The sequence below is a fragment of the Poromitra crassiceps genome, assembly GCF_964638095.1.
Source record: "Poromitra crassiceps genome assembly, chromosome: 3".
Classification (NCBI taxonomy): domain Eukaryota; kingdom Metazoa; phylum Chordata; class Actinopteri; order Beryciformes; family Melamphaidae; genus Poromitra; species Poromitra crassiceps.
The window spans coordinates 60,827,358-60,848,881 of NC_139625.1; the positions used below are offsets into that span (position 1 = coordinate 60,827,358).

The 21,524-nt window shown below is 41.2% G+C and overlaps 1 protein-coding gene across 1 annotated transcript in view; it reads right to left on the bottom strand.

The window, feature by feature from the left end:
* Window positions 1-21,524, bottom strand: part of LOC310772793 (uncharacterized protein) — a 36,133-nt gene that overhangs the window by 2,977 nt on the left and 11,632 nt on the right. The window contains exons 6-8 of the mRNA XM_083632715.1: window positions 15,580-15,627; window positions 15,128-15,241; window positions 10,017-10,136 (exon numbers count right to left, since the gene is read on the bottom strand). Coding sequence (XP_083488841.1) covers window positions 10,017-10,136; window positions 15,128-15,241; window positions 15,580-15,627 — 282 coding nt within the window. The remainder of the gene's footprint in view (window positions 1-10,016; window positions 10,137-15,127; window positions 15,242-15,579; window positions 15,628-21,524) is intronic.

Sequence of the window (21,524 nt, forward strand, 5' to 3'; positions counted from 1 at the left end):
TGACTCCATTAGCCAGTGGCGCTGCTCTTGAGGCAAGAGGAGGGCATCTGCTTAGGCTAGGAGATCCCCCAAAAGGAAGATCTGATTACCGGAGGTTAATTGAGATCTGCGGGCACCGGTAGTTGATTGTACTTTTCTGGCCTTCGACCTTTTAACGACTTATGGCTACTTGCGGCTGGCGCTTCCCAACTCGGTCGGGCCTTCGATCTTGACCCCCCTACTTGCGTTGCGGCTGGCGCTTCCCAGCTCGGTCGGGCCTTGCGCGCCGCACGACTTGGCCTTCTGACTGACCCTGACTCTCTCTCTCGACTCTCTCTCTCCCCCAAAAATGATCCGGGAGATTTACTGCGCCTACTGGGCGCTGTGCTTTTTGGGGAGCCACCACCAACGAGACATTTTGGCACGGAGCCCGGGACACTGTTTGTTGCCATCCTCGCCGATTGAGGAAGGAGGGTTCTTTGGGCCGCGGTATGGCCGCCTGCTCCGGGCGGGTGTAGCTGGAGAGCTGATGAAGACCAGCTGGAGCGTCCTCTTGAGGTGCTGGATGACTTAGGGGTTGGTGACTTAGTGACTTAGGGGTTCCCAACTTGGCCTGGGTGACTTAGAGATTTCCCGACTGGGCGCTGGACTTGGATGACTTAGGGGTTGGTGACCCGACTTGGCCTGGGTGACTTAGTGGCTTCCCAACTTGGCGCTGGGGCCAGTCTGAGGCCTGAGCCTGATGTAGCGAGCCATGGGGAGTAGATTGTTTCCAGGAGTTAGGATGACTTAGGGGTTGGTGACTTAGTGACTTAGGGGTAGGTGACTTAGTGACTTAGGGGATGGCTTAGGGGTTGGTGACTTAGTGGCTTAGGGGATGACTTAGGGGTTGGTGACTTAGTGGCTTAGGGGATGACTTAGGGGTTGGTGACTTAGTGGCTTAGGGGGTGATTTAGGGGTTGGTGACTTAGTGGCTTGGGGGATGGCTTAGGGGTTGGTGACTTGGTGGCTTAGGGGCTGGTGACTTAGTGGCTTAGGGGGTGACTTAGGGGTTGGTGACTTAGTGGCTTGGGGGATGACTTAGGGGTTGGTGACTTGGTGGCTTAGGGGTTGGTGACTTAGTGGCTTAGGGGGTGACTTAGGGGTTGGTGACTTAGTGGCTTGGGGGATGAACTTAGGGGTTGGTGACTTGGTGGCTTAGGGGATGGCTTAGGGGTTGGTGACTTAGTGGCTTAGGGGGGTTGGTGACTTAGGGGGTGACTTAGGGGTTGGTGACTTAGTGGCTTGGGGATGAACTTAGGGGTTGGTGACTTGGTGGCTTAGGGGATGGCTTAGGGGTTGGTGACTTAGTGGCTTAGGGGGGTTGGTGACTTAGTGGCTTAGGGGATGACTTAGGGGTTGGTGACTTAGTGGCTTAGGGGTGACTTAGGGGTTGGTGACTTAGTGGCTTAGGGGATGGCTTAGGGGTTGGTGACTTGGTGGCTTAGGGGATGGCTTAGGGGTTGGTGACTTAGTGGCTTAGGGGATGGCTTAGGGGTTGGTGACTTAGGGGATGACTTAGGGGTTGGTGACTTAGTGGCTTAGGGGATGACTTAGGGGTTGGTGACTTAGTGGCTTAGGGGGTGACTTAGGGGTTGGTGACTTAGTGGCTTGGGGGATGACTTAGGGGTTGGTGACTTGGTGGCTTAGGGGTTGGTGACTTAGTGGCTTAGTGGATGACTTAGGGGTTGGTGACTTGGTGGCTTAGGGGTTGGTGACTTAGTGGCTTAGGGGTTCCCAGCTTGGCCTCGGTGACTTAGTGACTTCCCGACTTGGCGCTGGACTTGGATGACTTAGGGTTGGTGACTTAGTGGCTTAGGGGATGACTTAGGGGTTGGTGACTTAGTGGCTTAGGGGATGACTTAGGGGTTGGTGACTTGGTGGCTTAGGGGATGACTTAGGGGTTGGTGACTTAGTGGCTTAGGGGTTCCCGGCTTGGCCCTTTTTTGTGTTATTACTATTGTTATTAGTGGGCGTTTAAAGATGGGATGATCGGATCGCAGACCGGGTAGATTGTCGATCAACTCGCTTTATTTAATCAAACACGAGGGACACCTACAGTACATGTGGTGTTTTCAAAGCAATGTAAATCAATATTTCTTGTTTGGTGGGGGGCGGGTCCTTTGCGGGCAGCGGGAGCGGGGGTGGGCGCAGGAGTATGCTAACTAAATTGATGTCTCTGCCCTTCAAAATCTGGGATCTCAACCTGGGAGACACATCGGCACAGGGAGAAACAAAAGGCATACCAAATGAGATGGCGGGCGTGGCGGACGCCAGGGTGTTCATCTGGGCGGGTTGGGCGGTGGTGAGGAGCACGTCGGCTTGCTGCGTGGGCGGGGGCGGGATCGGCTGCTGCACTGGCTGGGCTGTGGCGAACGTGGGGGGAAAGGGGGGGGGGGTTTCCAGGGCCCTCAGACGAGCATCCACTGATCTGCTAGCATCTAGCAGGGACAGCAGAATGGCTCTTGACGACCCCTGTCGGCTCGGCGGAGCTGCGAATGGTGCCGTTTCCGCTTCCGGGGCGGCGGCCTGGAGGTCAGTGCGGCCAGGAAGGACATGGCGTCTCGCGGTGGCCCCACGGCCTGTATTTCCCCGGCGTCTCCCCGCTCTCGGAGCGGCTGCCTCTGCTGATCTTCGTCCGCGGCCTCTCGCACGTCCACGCCGAGCGGCCTCCCCCTCTGGCACACTCGCACGCGTTCTTGGGCGACCGGGCGCACGCGGCACTTCGTCATCTGCTTTCCTTCCAAGGGCCGTCGCAGTGGCGCAGCACCTTGAGGGTGCTGATTCGGTCTCCGGATATGGTGCAAAACAACGCTCCGGAGGAGGGCTCAAGGGAGATGGACTGCTGTGAAGCTGCTGCTGTTATGATCGGACAGAGAGAGAGAGGTGACGTAGAACCCTTGCTATATATATGAGAATTAACTGACGTCATATCTGACGTCATTACGGACGTCATACTAAGACTTTGACTGACCACGTCATACTAGAACTTGATTGACGTCAGGGGTGATCGGATTAGATTATGCACGAATGGCCTTCTGCTTGAACTATGGTCTAGAGACCTCACTAGTTATCATTAGTTACTGATTAGTCGGTCAGTTCCATGAGTAGAGTAGTTAATCGTTCGTTAATGATTAATAAATGTCAATGCGTGAATATATTAGTTAATCATTAGTTAATCATTAGTTAAGGTCACATTGTGAGTATAGTAGTAACTCATTAGTTCATGATTAGGGCTGCAACTAACGATTATTTTGATAATCGATTAATCAGTCAATTATTTGTTCGATTAATCGATTAATCGGATTAAAAAATGCACTGATATTGTTTCCATCCGTTTATTGAAAAACAACTTTTTTTTTGTTAAACAAAAACTCACCGGACTTTGCTACATCAAATAGCTTTGACAGGGCATGAACGAATACAAAATACATACAAATGTATGGTGTAAGTGCAAAAGATATCTTCATATCTTCTTAAATAAAGTGCTTTAACGCAGTGGTTCTCAACTGGTGTAGCCTCAGGACCCACTATTTTCCTTGTCATGAAGTCGCGACCCAAATTTCGGATTTTTTTTTTAACCACTCAAATTAATTGCACAAAAAATAGCGCATTAATTTAATACACAATTCCTTCATGCACTGTTATAAACTTTAAATGAACAAAAAAGTGCAACAGAAGTGCAACTAGGGCTAAAAACCAATTGAAATAAGGCAGACTTGAATTACAGGCCTATATGTTTTTAAATTTAAACAAGTCAAACTGGTCATGCTCAGAAAGTCTTATTTGAACTGTATGAAATATGAAATAAAATGCAGACTTATCTTGAATTACATGCCTATATGTTTTTAAACAAGTTAATAATAATAATAATAATAATAATAATAATAAAACAAGTTAACCTGGTCATGCTAATCCAGTTTCAATAGTCTGAATTTAACTAATATGAAATAAAAAGGAATCACAGGCAGGCTATATGATTTTTAGTTAAACTGGTCATAACTTTTAATTAAACTTGGGCCATGATAATCCAGTTTCAATCATCTGAATTGAACTAAAATTAAATATGAAATTAAAAGGCAGACTTCTCTTGAATTACAGGCAGAGCATATGCTTCAGCTTGTTAAACAAGTAGAACTGGTCAGGCTAATCCAGTTTCAATAATCTGAATTTAACTCAAATGAAAATTTTATGGAAAAAAAAAAAAAAAAAAAAATGCCAAAAGGGCAACGAATCGATAATCAAATTCGTTGCCAAAGAATTTAATAATCGATTTAATCGATTAGTTGTTGCAGCCCTATTCATGATTAGTTGTTAGTTCCTTAGTAGAGTAATTACTCTACTGGTTAGTCACTGGTCAGTTTGTGAGTATATAGTTAATTGTTAGTTACCTATTACTTAATTATTACCTGTCCATTAGTTACTCTTTTTGTGTACCCTATTGTAAAGTGGTGCATCATACTCAGTAGTTTATGAATACTGAATCATTACTTAATTATTATCTGTCTATTAGTTAGTCTTTTTGTGTACCCTATTGTAAAGTGGTGCATCATACTCAGTAATTTATGAGTACTGAATCATGACCTGTCCATTTGTTACTCTTTTTGTGTACCCTAATATAAAGTTAAAGATATCCTTATCAAATAAACACTCACTCCAGGTGAGATTTGAACCCTGAACGCCAAGATTGTTAAATTGTAAGTCTGGTTCTCTACCATCTGAGCTAACCAGCCTGTTAGTTGGCAGAGCCATACTAGGGGTCTGTAGAGTCAGAGACTAAGTATTATGTTCTATCCACATACTACTTTCTGTTCAAGTACTTATAGTTTTTAAGATATATTCCACCCAAATACTACCTTCTCTCCAAATACTTATAGTTTTAAAGGTATATTCCAAGGTATATAGACGAGATATCTCGTCAATGGCAGGGAACGTGTTAACAGTATCAATCTCCTAGCTATAAGTGGTGTACGCTATAGTTCAACTGAGCAGCATTTAGGTGTGCACCAGCTAACAACCCCGAAAATGGCACTCCAAGGAGAAGGTTCTAAAATGATACTGCAAGATAGTGGCCAGCAAGTGTTGGGGGTAACTCATTACAAAAGTAACACGTAATATAATACTTCTAGCAGTCACTCAGTATAACTTATTACTTAGCCTATAGGATTTCAGTAATATTATACCAGTTACTTTGTCAAGTAACTGAAGTTACAAATTGAGTTACATTTTTGGTAACACTTTACAATAACGTACACAAATACTGTAGTAGTTACTAGTAAACTAATCATTAACTAATAGTTAATGAGTAGCTAAGAAATAATTTGTCATTAGTCAATCATTAGTTAATCATAGTTAATGAGGTAGTCATTAGTTAATGATTAGTATCTAAGTTCCTGAGTAGAGTAGTTAATCAATACTTAATGATTACTAAATGTCAGCTCATGAATATAGTAGTTATCCTTAGTTACTGATTAGTCGGTCAGTTCCATGAGTAGAGTAGTTAATCGTTCGTTAATTATTAATAAATGTCAATGCGTGAATATATTAGTTAATCATTAGTTAATCATTAGTTAAGGTCACATTGTGAGTATAGTAGTAACTCATTAGTTCATGATTAGGGCTGCAACTAACGATTATTTTGATAATCGATTTATCAGTCAATTATTTGTTTGATTAATCGATTAATCGGATTAAAAAATGCACTGATATTGTTTCCATCCGTTTATTGAAAAACAACTTTTTTTTTGTTAAACAAAAACTCACCGGACTTTGCTACATCAAATAGCTTTGACAGGGCATGAACGAATACAAAATACATACAAATGTATGGTGTAAGTGCAAAAGATATCTTCATATCTTCTTAAATAAAGTGCTTTAACGCAGTGGTTCTCAACTGGTGTAGCCTCAGGACCCACTATTTTCCTTGTCATGAAGTCGCGACCCAAATTTCGGATTTTTTTTTTGAACCACTCAAATTAATTGCACAAAAAATAGCGCATTAATTTAATACACAATTCCTTCATGCACTGTTATAAACTTTAAATGAACAAAAAAGTGCAACAGAAGTGCAACTAGGGCTAAAAACCAATTAAAATAAGGCAGACTTGAATTACAGGCCTATATGTTTTTAAATTTAAACAAGTCAAACTGGTCATGCTCAGAAAGTCTTATTTGAACTGTATGAAATATGAAATAAAATGCAGACTTATCTTGAATTACATGCCTATATGTTTTTAAACAAGTTAATAATAATAATAATAATAATAATAATAATAAAACAAGTTAACCTGGTCATGCTAATCCAGTTTCAATAGTCTGAATTTAACTAATATGAAATAAAAAGGAATCACAGGCAGGCTATATGATTTTTAGTTAACACATTCACTGCCAGCCGTTTTTTTTTTACTGTAGGTAGGTTCTGCCAGAGGGTTTTTTTGAGGATTCTGGCTCATCTTTCAAGACCCGAGGATTCTTTTCTGCTAAGATTTTGTGAACACACAATATCTCAAAAGAACTAATAGAATGTGTGCTTTCTCTGTCTAAAAGAGTTAGTTTGTAGAGTTAGTAGTTATGTAAGCATTAGCAGTTGAATACAGCATGGTTTCAGCGTCAGAAATATTATTCTGAGATAAACGGCTTTTTGTGAAATTCGATAGAACAGTCACTTTAACCATTCATTTTTGGCATCAGTAAGACGTCAGACATCTAAACAATAGTTTTGAACAGTAATTTCCTCCATAACAGCAGGAAACCCCCCTCTGCTTCCAACTCCTCCCTCCGTGGGCGTTCTTCTTGGCTGCAGCGGCCGTGTCACAAGCTTGTCACCAGTCTCACTGCTTTGCTGCTGCTGTGCCTGTCTGCGCGGCCGCTCTTTGAGGAAGTCTGGATGGACTCGCTCGCTTCTTGGAGTTTTGGTTGAGAGCTTTGGTGAAGCTTTTGCGATTCTGGTCATATTTATGCTGCGTGTTTCAAAGTGTGTTCCACCCGTAATCTATTATGCAAATTTGCAATCCCGCACCGCCAGCAATCAGCACGAAAACAAAAGCGTTTTCGCCAATCCATTTTCATGAGAATGGCTTCGTCACACTGCTTTTTGCTTGCCTTCCTCTAGTCAGGAAAGCACTGTCGCCACTTAGTGGGTCGGTGGAATGGGTTGTACACGTTGTACACGTCCAATACTTATATAAGAGATGTAAAAGGGTTAGATGCACATCCCACCGTCAAAAAAACTAAATCGATTTTGTTTGACGTAAAAACACGTCATTGGCAGTGAACGGTTGGATTTTGTTTGACGTAAAAACACGTCATTGGCAGTGAACGTGTTAAACTGGTCATAACTTTTAATTAAACTGGGGCCATGCTAATCCAGTTTCAATCATCTGAATTGAACTAAAATTAAATATGAAATTAAAAGGCAGACTTCTCTTGAATTACAGGCAGATCATATGCTTCAGCTTGTTAAACAAGTAGAACTGGTCAGGCTAATCCAGTTTCAATAATCTGAATTTCACTCAAATGAAAATTTTATGAAAAAAAAAAAAAAAAAAAAAAATTGCCAAAAGGGCAACGAATCGATAATCAAATTTGTTGCCAAAGAATTTAATAATCGATTTTAATCGATTTAATCGATTAGTTGTTGCAGCCCTATTCATGATTAGTTGTTAGTTCCTTAGTAGAGTAATTACTCTACTGGTTAGTCACTGGTCAGTTTGTGAGTATATAGTTAATTGTTAGTTACCCATTACTTAATTATTACCTGTCCATTAGTTACTCTTTTTGTGTACCCTATTGTAAAGTGGGGCATCATACTCAGTAGTTTATGAATACTGAATCATTACTTAATTATTATCTGTCTATTAGTTAGTCTTTTTGTGTACCCTATTGTAAAGTGGTGGATCATACTCAGTAATTTATGAGTACTGAATCATGACCTGTCCATTTGTTACTCTTTTTGTGTACCCTAATATAAAGTTAAAGATATCCTTATCAAATAAACACTCACTCCAGGTGAGATTTTAACCCTGAACGCCAAGATTGTTAAATTGTAAGTCTGGTTCTCTACCATCTGAGCTAACCAGCCTGTTAGTTGGCAGAGCCATACTAGGGGTCTGTAGAGTCAGAGACTAAGTATTATGTTCTATCCACATACTACTTTCTGTTCAAGTACTTATAGTTTTTAAGATATATTCCACCCAAATACTACCTTCTCTCCAAATACTTATAGTTTTAAAGGTATATTCCATCCAAATACTACTTCATGTAGAAGTACTTAGGTATGTTTCAGCCAAATACTACTTATGTCTAAGTACTTGTGTTTTAAAGCACAGAATATACCTTCAAAACTATAAGTACTTGGACAGAAAGTAGTATTTGGGTAGAATATACCTTCAAAACTATAATACTTTGTCTCTGGCTCTACATATCGATAGTATGGCTCTACTAAGCAACAGGCTGGTTAGTTCAGATGGTAGAGAACCGGACTTACAATGTAACAATCTTGGGGCTGAGGGTTCAAATCTCACCTGGAGCAAGTGTTTATTTGATAAGTATATATTTCACTTTATATTAGGGTACACAAAAAGAGTAACAAATGGACAGGTAATGATTCAGTACTCATAAACTACTGAGTATGACACACCACTTTACAATAGGGTACACAAAAAGACTAACTAATGGACAGGTAATAATTAAGTAATGTAACTATATACTCACAAACTGACCATTGACTAACCATTAACTACATTACTCTACTAAGGAACTAACAACTAATCATGAACTAATGATTAACTACTATACTCACAATGTGACCTTAACTAATGATTAACTAATATATTCACGCACTGACATGTATTAATCATTAACGAACGATTAACTACTCTACTCATGGAACTGACCGACTAATCAGTAACTAATGATTAACTATTATATTCACGAGCTGACATTTAGTAATCATTAAGTATTGATTAACTACTCTACTCATGAACTTAGATACTAATCATTAACTAATGACTACCTACTCATTAACTATGATTAACTAGTGATTGACTAATGACAAATTATTCCTTAGCTACTCATTAACCAACTATTAGTTAATGATTAGTTTACTAGTAACTACTACAGTATTTGTGTACGTTATTATTACCAATTTCTTTTTAAATCAAAGCATATATTTAAAAAAGATACAATCATTTCCTAATCAAACTGTTTGTTTTTATGCAAATAACCACTATAGATGACAATAACAAAGGAAAATAATAACATTTAGATGGTTTACACTTACTTCAAGGCGGTTTAAATTATTTTTTGGGATGTTCCGGGGTGGCGATGTCATTCTGCTGCTGCTGTTGTTTTGGTAAAAGTAATGCAAAAGTAGTGTAATAAGTAACGAGTTACTCTACACAGACAGTAATATTGTAAAGTAACTTATTACTTTCAAATGAAAGTAACTAGTGATATGTAGTATATTATATTTTGAAAGTAACTTGCCCAACACTGGTGGCCAGGGCCTCAAAAATAAGTTGCCAAAACTAAGCTAATTTCGGACAGGACGAGAACATATTATGACAAAGACTGGCGGTAGCTTGTTTGCATCTATCACAAGTTGAGTCTAGCTCTGGATCAGCGGAGGAGGCTCGGAGCTGCCTGCGAGGCAGGGCAGTAATTAAAGGTCAGGTATAGTTAGGACTTTTTAGTACCTATAACAAATAAATACAAGAGTTGTTCCAGGTGAGGTTTGAACCCTTGGCCCCAAGAACGCAAGATTATTAGTCTCTACCAAATTAGCTATCTAATTGTTATAGGGTAGGGTGATGGTAACTAATGGTAAGATAATCATGAAGTAATGATGCATTTCCTATAAACCCACCCAAAATAGCTATATTATACCTCCAGTACCCCCAGTCTTCTCCAACTTCGAATCCATATCCAGTGAGTCATTAAATAAAATAATTCAGGGGATGAAGTCAACGACTTGTAAGCTGGATGTCCTCCCAACTCACTTCCTGAAGGAGGTCTTCGATGTCATAGGTCCCTCTGTCCTCTCCATTTTAAACAGCTCTCTTACCACTGGATGCTTTCCCTCTGATTTTAAGCATGTGTAATGGGTTGAGAAAATGGACCTGTAGAGAAATTAAAATTGACAATTAGACTATTAGAGATTAGAGGATTCAAAAGTATATGGGAAAAAAGGGAACCCCTATTTTTTATTTTATTTCATTTATTTTTCATTATCCTGCATGATTATCCTGTTACTCAAATGGTTTGGACAGAGACATTCGTTTATTTGGGCTGCAAGTCTTATACCTCCACGCCGCTAGAGGGCGCTATGCGCCTGAGGAATAACAGCGTTACAGAGGCCGACACCACAGAACAATAAACCCTGCGGTGTACGTGACCAGAAGCTGAACTTCTCTCTGCCTCTTTTCTTTAAAACCACAGGTTTGTAGGTATTCCTCAAATAACAGACAATGGGATCATCTAAGAGATAAACATGTACTTCGACAGTTAGAAGTGGTTGTATTGAGTAAAATCGTCACAGTTGTGAGATTTGGTTAGTAATGCTCAAAGCTACATGTTGCTAATCTGTTATGCTAGCGTTTTGATGCTAGGTAGGTAGCAAGATGGCGGACTGCCTTATGTCTGTCTGCAAGTCCTTAAACTGAAGAATAACTAGCTCCAACCATGCCATGAATGAGTTTTACTGTGATGCAGGTTTTGTTTATGTCGTAGCTTCACTGAATAGCCTAATAGGAATGACTGAATGATTATTTATAAATCTAATACCAAAGTGGAGATACAGTCATGCATTAGGGGTGGAAATGCAATGCAAATTTATGCACTTTATTTTATTGTTAATTTAATTCGTTTTTGCATCTGTAGTGATATCCCACAGGATGATATACTGTACATCTGAAATACTGTAATTCAAGTGTCTACTAGTTTTACAGGAAAATGGGTTACTGAACAGTAGAGAATATATTTTGAAGTGTTAATGTTTATACTGTAAATGTGGTTTTTTGTAATAATGTAGAGTTAATTACTAAGCTAAAGGTAAATTCTGCTGCATATTATAAATATTTTGATATTTTCTAAATTACTGAACAGAAGTAAAGTATTCTGATATGATACTGTCAGGGACACTGTATTTGGTTGTCGGTAAAATAGAGAAACCATTTAGTTGTACCTGAATCTGTTTGTTTTTGACTATTTGTTAAAAGAAGAAGTTTGTGTCAAAAAGTCCATTGCCATGATATTATTGAGCATCAATGAAAAGAGTTTTATTGCATTCAGACTGAATAGTCTTATGTCTATGTTCATAGAAGACAGAACAATAAACCCTGCGGTGTACGTGACCAGAAGCTGAACTTCTCTCTGCCTCTTTTCTTTAAAACCACAGCGCACCACCACAGGACCATTAAATTGCCCACCCTGACACCATCCAAGTTAGGGAGGCAACACATGCAGTGGTTCAACCTCTTTTAAAAAAACCTAATCTTGACCCTGCTAATCCGGCCAATTTTAGGCCTATATCTAAACTGCCTTTTTTATCCAAAGTTTTAGAGAAAATAGTTTTTAACCAGCTGTCAAGATTTTTAACTGAGAATTCAATTTTAGACAAGTTCCAGTCAGGTTTTCGTTCTATGCATAGCACAGAGACAGCTCTTCTTAAGGTAACTAATGACCTTCTTTTAAACTCGGACGCTGGTCACTGCTCAATTTTAATTCTTCTTGATATTAGCGCTGCATTCGACACTTTAGACCATGAGATGCTCTTAAATCGCCTCAGAGATTGGGTAGGGATCTCCGGCCCTGTTTTTAACTGGTTTAAGTCTTACCTATCCAATAGAACATTCTCAGTACTGCTTGGCAACTCCTCTTCTTCATCTGCTCACATCACATGTGGGGTGCCTCAAGGTTCCATCCTTGGCTCAATTTTATTTTCTTTATATATGCTCCCACTGGGTTTTATTATGAAGAAATTCAATGTGTCATATCACTGTTATGCCGATGACACACAAATTTACATCCCCATCACTCCCCAATCACTCCCATCAAAACATCACCAATCTGCACAACTGTCTGGCCGAAATAAAGGAATGGATGCTCCATAATTACCTCCAGCTCAACGATAACAAAACAGAAGTGCTACTCATTGGTCCTCACTCCTCAACTGAGCCACTCAAAAACCAACTAGGCTCCCTTGCAGGCTACATCACGCCCTCGGCCAGGAACCTAGGGGTTATTTTTGACTCAAACCTCAACTTTGAATCTCACATAAAGAAAGTCGTCCAAACCTCCTTTTTCCACCTGAGAATCATCTCAAAAATCAAATCTTTTATGAGTTCGTGGATTTTTGTTTTTGTTCGTGGATTTTTCATCTGCATTCAACTGCATGCAGCCCCACATTCTCTGTGCCAAACTGCAAGAGCTCCAGGTGGATCCCCACATGATCCTCTGGATACTGGACTTCCTCCTTAAAAGGGAGCAGTTTGTCAAAGTCAACAGCTCCACCTCTCCTGTCGTGCTCATATCCACCGGCGCCCCCCAGGGGACAGTATTTTCACCATTCCTGTTTGCCCTGTATACCAACAGTCTGAGGGGCTCGGATGGTTTGAGCTTGGCGGTGAAGTTCGCAGATGACACTGCATTAGTTGACACTTCCAACAGTCACGCCCATTTTGAGGAGGAAGCAAACAATCTGCACCAGTGGTGTGAGGAGCACTTTCTCCAGATAAACGTGAGAAAAACAAAGGAGCTCCTCATAGACTTCCGGAGAAAGGCCGATCATGTCCCACAGCTGAAACTCAATGGAGAGGTTGTGGAGAGGGTTAGCAGCTACAAGTACCTCGGGACCACCATTGACAGCGGGCTGACCTTCAATGACAACACACAAATCATCTTCAAAAAGTGCCAGCAACGGACCTACCTTCTACGAAGGCTGAGGCACCTGAACGTAGCCCCTTCCATCCTCCGCAGCTTCTATATTTGCCACATAGAGAGCCTCCTCACCTTCTCTTTTCTGGCCTGGTACGAGGGTCTCTCAGAGGCCAATAAGGCCAAACTGAGGAGGGTGATTAGCCTGGGGTCCAAGCTCTGCTCTCTTTTAGAGTAATTATGTATTTTATTTTTTTTGTGGTATTTTGTATGCTGTGATCTATTCACTTTTTTAGATTTTGTCTTGTTTTCGCTGTACTGACCTTAACAAAGTGAATTTCCCTTGTGGACAATAAAGTACAACTTGACTTGACTTGACTGAGTTTTAAAGACCTAGAAAAGGTCATGTATGCTTTTATTTTCTCAAGATTGGACTACTGCAACTCTTTATACTCTTGCCTTACTAAGAAGCAGTTGGCACGCCTGCAACTGGTACAGAACGCAGCAGCTAGGCTTTTAATGGGTATTAAGAAAAGAGATCATATCACACCCATTTTAGCTTCACTGCACTGGCTCCCTGTACATTTTAGAATTGATTTTAAAATTGTATTAATTACTTTTAAAGCCCATCTTGGACTGGCCCCAGACTACATAGCTGACCTTTTATCTTTTTATCAACCTAACCGTGATCTTAGATCCGCAACTCAAGTCCTCCTCATCGTGCCCAGAGCCAATCTCGCTACTAAAGGAGACAGGGCTTTTGCGGTCCGGGCCCCAAAGCTTTGGAATGCGCTTCCAATGGACATCCGTCTATCGACATCGGTGTCTATTTTTAAAAAACAGCTGAAAACTCATTTTTATAGACTGGCATTCGTCTAATTTGCACATTTATATTTTTATTGTTTTATTGTTTTATTATTTTATTGTTTTATTGTTTTTTGTTTGATGGTTCAGTCTTTTACTTGTGCGTATACTTGTTTTAATTGGGTCTGCTTTTATTGTTTTAGCTGTGTTTGATGAAGGCCCACCATTGCTATCATTTTACCTGCATCAATGTACTCCTATGTTTTTATTGCCTGTTAAGCACTTTGTAACATTTGTTTTGAAAAGTGCTATATAAATAAAGTTTATTATTATTATATTATATATTCCTAGTAACAACTAAGTATGTAGCCCTGCTTTACTTGAGGGGGCACAAATATGTAAGTAATGATGAAGTAATCATGAACTAATGATTCATTCCCTAGTAACAACTAAGCATGAAGCCCTGCTTTACTTGAGGGGGCACAGACATGGTAACTAATGGTAAAGTAATCATGAACTAATGATTAATTCCCTAGTAACAACTATGGTAACTAATGGTCTGTTCTTAAGTAACTACCCATTAACTACTCATGAACTAGCAGAAAAAAATTAAGGAAGTAATCATTACTTACTGGTTCGTTAACATGGTAACTAATGGTCAGTTCTTAAGTAACTACCATTAAGGATCTTTAAGGAACTACCATTAAGGGTCATTAAGGAACTACCCATTAACTACTCATGAACTAGCGAAATAAAAAATAAAATATATATATATTTTTAAGGAAGTAATCATTACTTATTGGTTCGTTAACATGGTAACCATTAAGGAACTACCTATTAACTATTCAGGAACTAATCATTAACAATTCATGACCTAATGGTTAGTTCCTGACTAGTTCCTCAATAACTACCCATTTTTTGTGTTACAGTATTGTAAAGTGTTACCGAAAATTGTAGCAAATGATGAGCAGTGTTTCCCAAAGCCGAAGATGACGCCCTTAAGTGTCTTGTTTTGTCCACAACTCAAAGATAATATCAGTTTACTGTCATACAGGAGTAAAGAAACTAGAAAATATTCACATTTAAGAAGCTGGAATGAGATAATTTTGACCTTTTCTCTTAAAATTTTACTCATAACGATTAGTTTTCTGTCAATCGACTAATTGATTAATCGTTGCAGCTCTAGGTACTTGTGCATCACACACACAGGCACACAACTTTAAATCCATCCAATCAATTCTATAACCCCTAAAGGATCAAAGCTCTTTTTTGTGCAGGTTTGGTCCGGTCACTGGGCTGTTCTTTTTGTTGTTGTTGCTTGATCTGTTCGTTCTCCTCTGTGACTAAAGCCTGGCACCTTGAAATAAAAAGGAAAAACATTTCCACTCTTATTTATCTATCCACCTTATTTCTAGCTGCCATGATGCCTTACGTGGGTGCTTCTTCCGGTGTAATGTTGTAATGTTGAGGAGTTGTTCGTTTCCTGAGAGTCGTAGGAGTTGGTTGCTTCATCTGTTCGTTCTCCTCTGTGACTAAAGCCTGGCGCCTTGAAATAAAAAGGAAAAACATTTCCACTCTTATTAACATATTCTTGTATCTATCCACCTTATTTCTAGCTGCCATGATGCCTTACGTGGGTGCTTCTTCCGGTGTAATCCCAGCCCCCCCCCCCCCCCCCCCCCTTACACTGTAAGTAGCCTACTGTAGGTGGATGGGTAAGGACTAGGGAGCACATCCCCCCCCCCCCCCGCTCCCCCCCACCTTGCCTAGGTAGGGTTCCCAGAGTAAAACCTGGCCATTTCCAACACTGATTACAACAAAGTAAAGATTGGGGGGGAAAGACACTAAAAATGTGAGCGTGAGAAACAGTTGAAGGTATCTTACTCTTGTATCTCTTTAAAAGGTGTCTTCTTCTCAGGGTGTCCGTGTGACCTGGTGGAGGATTTATAAAGAGTCAAGCCTGAACAAACTATCATGGACAAAGTTAGACCAGGCCTCTGCTTTAAAGGTGTTACATGATGTAACATTAACACCAGTAAATGATTACCACTTTCATTTTGAGACATTACCATTTTTAGTCAAGTCACGTTTGTTTGCATGTCTCAGAAGACTTTACAGAGAATGTGTCTAGCTAAATCTAGCTAAGTACAATTAATCAATAAACAGAACTGAGCAATTTATATAAAGCATATAAAAACAAGCATAGATGAGAAGAGAGGGAGGGGAGGGAACGAGCAGAGGGGAGAAGAGAGGAGAGAGAATAATTAATAAGGAGCGGAGAGAAGCTTCAACAGAAATGGGTCTGAAACGGCTTCTTTTGGGTTCTACCGATTCCTTTGTAGGGAGGGGCGGCCAGGTTGGAAAAGTAATTCTCATAGAGAGCCACAGGAATGAGTCCGGAAAACATCGATGCTAACACTTCTTCACTGTTTTCGCCTATGGGATTTTTGAATGGGTTTTTGGCACAATGCTTCAAATAAGGTCTGTGGTTAACGTAAGCTTATTCAAACGTGAACCAGTGTTCAGCAGGATAATCTTCACACACGAGGACCACTTTTATGAGTTTTTAAGCTTTTACGTGCCGTTAAAAGGGCGGCTAGCTAGCAAACGGCTAAATGAGACTACACTGTTGAGTCGACGGGGATATTATACGTCGCTAACGTCATCACTTCAAAGGATGAACACGGAAATTATCTTTCCCTCACCTTCAACAACACTCCAGGTTGAGTGGTGACGTGACGTGGAAGCCTATGCGACACTGTGTGTAGTTCTGGATTAGCTTAGCACAAGCTTACTTCTAGGGCTCGCATTTACGCTTCAAAACTCATGAAAGTGGTCCTCCTGTGTGAAGATTATCCCGCTGAACACTGCTTCGCGTTTGATTAAGCTTGCGTTGCCCATAGACCTTATTTGAAGCATTGCGCCAAAAACCAATTCAAAAATCCCATAGGCAGAAACAGTGAAGAACCATGAAGTCCGGGACTTCCGCATTCCGACTACAAAAATACGTCATCCCTGCGGCTCTCTATTTGACATTTCCAAATCGGGCGCCCGGGCACACCCCCCTCAGCGATAGGGTAGACTAGTCGGGTACGAAGGGGGGCGGGGTTGGAGACCACAGGAACATCTCTGCGAAATCCCTCTTGTCACAAGCATTTCCGGCAAGCTGGCGGGCAATGCAAGAGAGTGTCCCTCTTGTGTATTCCCCAAACTCTCCTGTTATTTGCAGCAGTCTTTTGTCTTGCTGCCTTCAGCGGCTTCTGAATTAAAATTAGTTGCCTGGTTTTGGGAGATATTGGCAAAGGGGAGAGATTTTTCCTTCTCTCGAATACAATGGAAATGGATGGTAGCCTACTTGACTTGTAGTGCTCAAAGCGTCAAATGATAATACATTTGAAAAACTCAAAAGCAATGTCTCTTTCCAGAAATCATGACCTGGTTACTCAAGATAATCCACAGACCTTGTTGTGAGCAGTTTTATGTAGGAACAATTTTCTTTTGACCGAAATACACCCGCTAACAGCTAGCTATTGTCTACATGAAACTGCTCACAACAAGTTCTGTGGATTTTCTTGAGTAACCGGGTCATGATTTCTGGAAAGAGACATGTATTTTTACATGTATTTGTTTGGTGCTTTGAGCACCACAAGCCCAGTGCCATCCGCATTATTACGAAACCCACCATGGTTCTGGCAAAACCACGCCCTGTGCCCGCCTACGCAGCTGTCAAGTGCCGGGATTGGCCAGGCGCCCATGCTCATGTGAGCCAATGGGACGAGGATTTATTTGACAAGCTCCAGATGCGCTTCCTGACACAGACTGACAAGACGTCTGGCTTCAGAGGTGAAGCCAACTTTGAGAAGCAACAGTTTACTTTATTTAGTTTTTAGGTTATTTTAAAATGTTTTATGCAGCTTCCAACTTCATCCAGCCTGCAGTACCAGACAGTTTATCAGCCATTGTTTATATTCAGCATCCCAACAGTTGCATGTTTATATTTATTATTCCATTTGGGTTTTATGAGTTTTTATTTTAGAATAGAGAATTTATTTTAGTTTAGTTTTTATTTGTTGTGATGTGTTATTGTGTGCTTTTACTTTTATGTTATTGCATGTTTTTATAGATTGGTGTTTTACTTTCTTGTTGTGGGTTTTTGAGTATTTATAATATATTTTACTTTTTATAAATACTTTTATTATTTTATTAAATGTGTTTGATTCAACTTTTTATCTATGATTTTATATTATTGCATGTTTTTGTAGATTGCATTTTGTTGGGACTTCACTGGACTGGAACAAACGGCTGGACTGGGGGGAATTAATATCTGCGCCCGCCCCCTCCGCCCCCACTTTTCCGCATGGAGCCATTTTCGCTCTGTCACTGTCAGGGGGAGGCTGAAGAGTGAAATTTGAGCCGTGAGAGGAGGGGAGAGGGGAGGGCGCGGGGCCGAGCGGGAGCACGCTCACACACACACGGACAGGCGGTCCTCGCCGATGCGGGAAGCATACAAATTACAGCTTCAGGGGAGAGGGAGAGGACCCGTCGGACGGGTCCCGTCCTATAATCCAGCGGGGGGCTCTGGGGCAGGTGGGGGGTGACGATGCCTCATCGTTCGTTCACCGAGAAGATGAGACATTCTCCCGGGAGTGAGTTTCCTCATTGCAGCCGATTGCAGCTGGGCCGGCTTCTTCAATGGAGCCCCAGCTCTGGGGTAAAAAAAAAAAAAAAAAAATCCCCTCTGGAGCTCCAGGGGCGGCCATACTGCAGTGAGTGCCCAGAAAGGACTATCCTAAGTGACCAAAAATGGTCAACGAGAGGGTCTAACGCAAGTAAGGTGTAGTTTTTTTTTTAATTGACACTGCGTCAAAAATAAAAGAGGAACTAACACAATGTTGGTGCCAAACTTTTACATATACCCTTGAGTGTTAATCCCACCCAAAAACTTTGGGTGGGAATTGTATTTTGTGGGAAATTGTGGAAAGCTGAAACAAATACAAAGCATTTTTTTTTAATAATCAAAACAAAGTGGCTTATAAAGGGTTAAAATTCTGAAAATGAATAAACATTTGGGTATGTATGATGTCATCTGAGGGTATAAGGTTTGGCAAACACAAAAAAAAACAAAAAACAAAAAAATGCACCAATCTTGCATTAACATATTGAGTGACCAAAAATGGTCACTCATTATACTAACGCAACAATGGTATAGTATTAATTCATGCAACATGGAGGTTAAAATAATTGTGTGTTAAAAGCTTGTGTGTTACGTTTTCATTAGCGTTAATATATTACAGTACACTAAGGAACGTACGTGACCATAATTTATTTTCAATGTCCGCTATCAAGAGCAATTCGGTTAATAAAATTGCTGGGCTGGGCGCAGTGTTTGTGGTGTGGGAAATGTGTTAAAAGCTTGTGTGTTACGTTTTCATTAGCATTTAATATATTACACTAAGGAAGGTATGTGACCATAATTAATTTCAATGTCCGCTCAAGAGAAATTCAGTTGGTTAATGAAGTGATGTGAGGATGTGAGCTGCCAGAACTGCAAGATCTGTACAACCAGCGGTGCCTCAGGAGGTCCCTGAAGATCATCAAAGACACAAACCACCCCCACAACAGTCTGTTCTCCCTGCTACCCTCAGGGAGGAGATACAGGGTCCCAAGAGCACGCACAAATCGCTTGAGGGACAGTTTCTTCTCACAGGCCACGAGACTCCTTAACATATACAAATAGTGTAGTAGCCGTACTGTACCGCACTGTAGATGCTACCATTATGTATGACTAATGTTCAATAGTATGTTTAATTAGGTATACGCTATTTGCACCTAACCGAATGTTATTATGTTTAATTATCTTGAAAGTATGTTCATGCCATCTGCACTATGGGCAGTGAATACGCCACTGTCTGTGGCGTGTCTTACTGCTTTATTGCTTGTTGCCTCTTGTTTTTATTTATATATCTTTTATTTTTTGCACTATGTTGTAACGGAGCCTACAGCACAAGAATTTCACACGTGATACTTGTACTACGGAGTGACAATAAAAATCTTGAATCTTGAAGTCGCTGGGCTCCGTCGTGCCGTGCAGTGTTTGTGGTGTGGGAGATTCGAGCTGTCAAAAGAAGACGAAACACTTGCGCCTGCCCAATCCCAGCGCTTGACTGCTGCGTAGGCGGGCACAGGGCGTGGTTTTGCCAGAACCGAGGTGGGTTTCGTAATAACGCGTGCCATCCAGTTCCATTGTATTGGCAAGAAGACAGAAATGTCTAGGGCCACTGGGCCCTATCTTGGTACAGGCCTTAGGCGCAAAGACTGGCGTTAAACGCAAAAAAACGTGCCTTGCGCCTGCCTCGGGAAGATAGCAACATGGTTTTAGGCCCCGAAATGCGCTTTACGCCAAAGAGGCGTGGCGCAGTGCCAGAATAGGCCAGAATGGGCGTTTCGGCCTTAAATACCGGCCTAACGATATCTTCCGCCCTGGCGTTAATTTAGCGCTTAGCGCTTTTCAAAACCAGGCCTATTCAGTGCGCCGGTTGCGCGGAGCTCTCCTCTGCCATCTCACTCTTTGTCCCCCCTCTCTCTCTCTCACTCCCTCTCTCTCGTGCATCAGACATGCACAATGACTGATGGAAAAAAAGTTTGCCGGTTCTATTATTGTGCGTAATTGCGCGGACTGTCCTCTGCCATCTCACTCTCTGTCCCCCCTCTCTCTCTCTCACTCCCTCTCTCTCGTGCATCAGACAGCAGACAGGCACAAAGCCACACATGTGAAATCTCCCAGTATGCATTGAGGCGAATCCGTTTGCCAAGAAATAGCAACCAAATCAGCTTAAATAGGGTAAGTGGTAGATCGAAATAATGTTTCTCTTAACACAACATGCAATTGTGGAACATTTCAATATTGAACAAAATAAAATCACAAAATCAAAACACAACCCTATGTGAAACATATATGTAGGCTAATCCTGGTGGTATATATATCCCTCGCAGATTTAACGTGATTTAGATGAGTGACAGCCGTAACACGGTTCTACTGTGACTTCCTACTGTGATGTTGCTCCAATAAGACTTGGCTTACTTCACATTTAGTTTTACAATAAAAACACATTTCTGCAATGACTTTACATAATGTAGGCTATATGTATGTGCATCATCCTACCTGTGCAGCAGGGGAGAGAAAACGATATCATTCTGGACAAACTTTCACCAATCTAATCTCATCATGACATAGGGATAGGTTATATTTTTCTAGCCAATGCGTTTAGAACATTCTTTTCACTTTGATCTTGCTATAGTGTAGCGTATTTACATGCTTGCAGTATTGAAACTGCAGTTAGATTGGTTTGAGAAGCATAATAATATGGAATAATAGCCTATATATGGAGACAGACAGATGGGGATGAAAGGGAGGGGGGGAGCTCAGAGCGCTTGGCTTTTCTGACCGGACTGGATCGCTCCGTGGAATTGGAGCTTAAAAGGGAAGCTTGTGATTTGTTTACTGCACTTCTCCAATGACCAGATTGTGCATAATTTTACGCTTAAAAGGCGTGGTTATAATGCTTAAGGCCGCCTGTAGCGCCGACACCAAAATATTGAGTGGGCTGGTCCACGCCCACCAATCTGCGCTACATCGGGCGCTGGGCGCAGTTTATAGGCCGATGCAACGATAGAGCCCACTATCTCCAAAACCCAGGCAACTAACACAAGGCGATCTAGATGGATAACTACCGCTATGGGTGAGAAGGAAATTATGTATTTTGGATTTTAGGGTAAGCTGTCCCTTTATCAGAAAGCTGTTTTCAGTTTTTTGAGTTCAATGAAAGGCT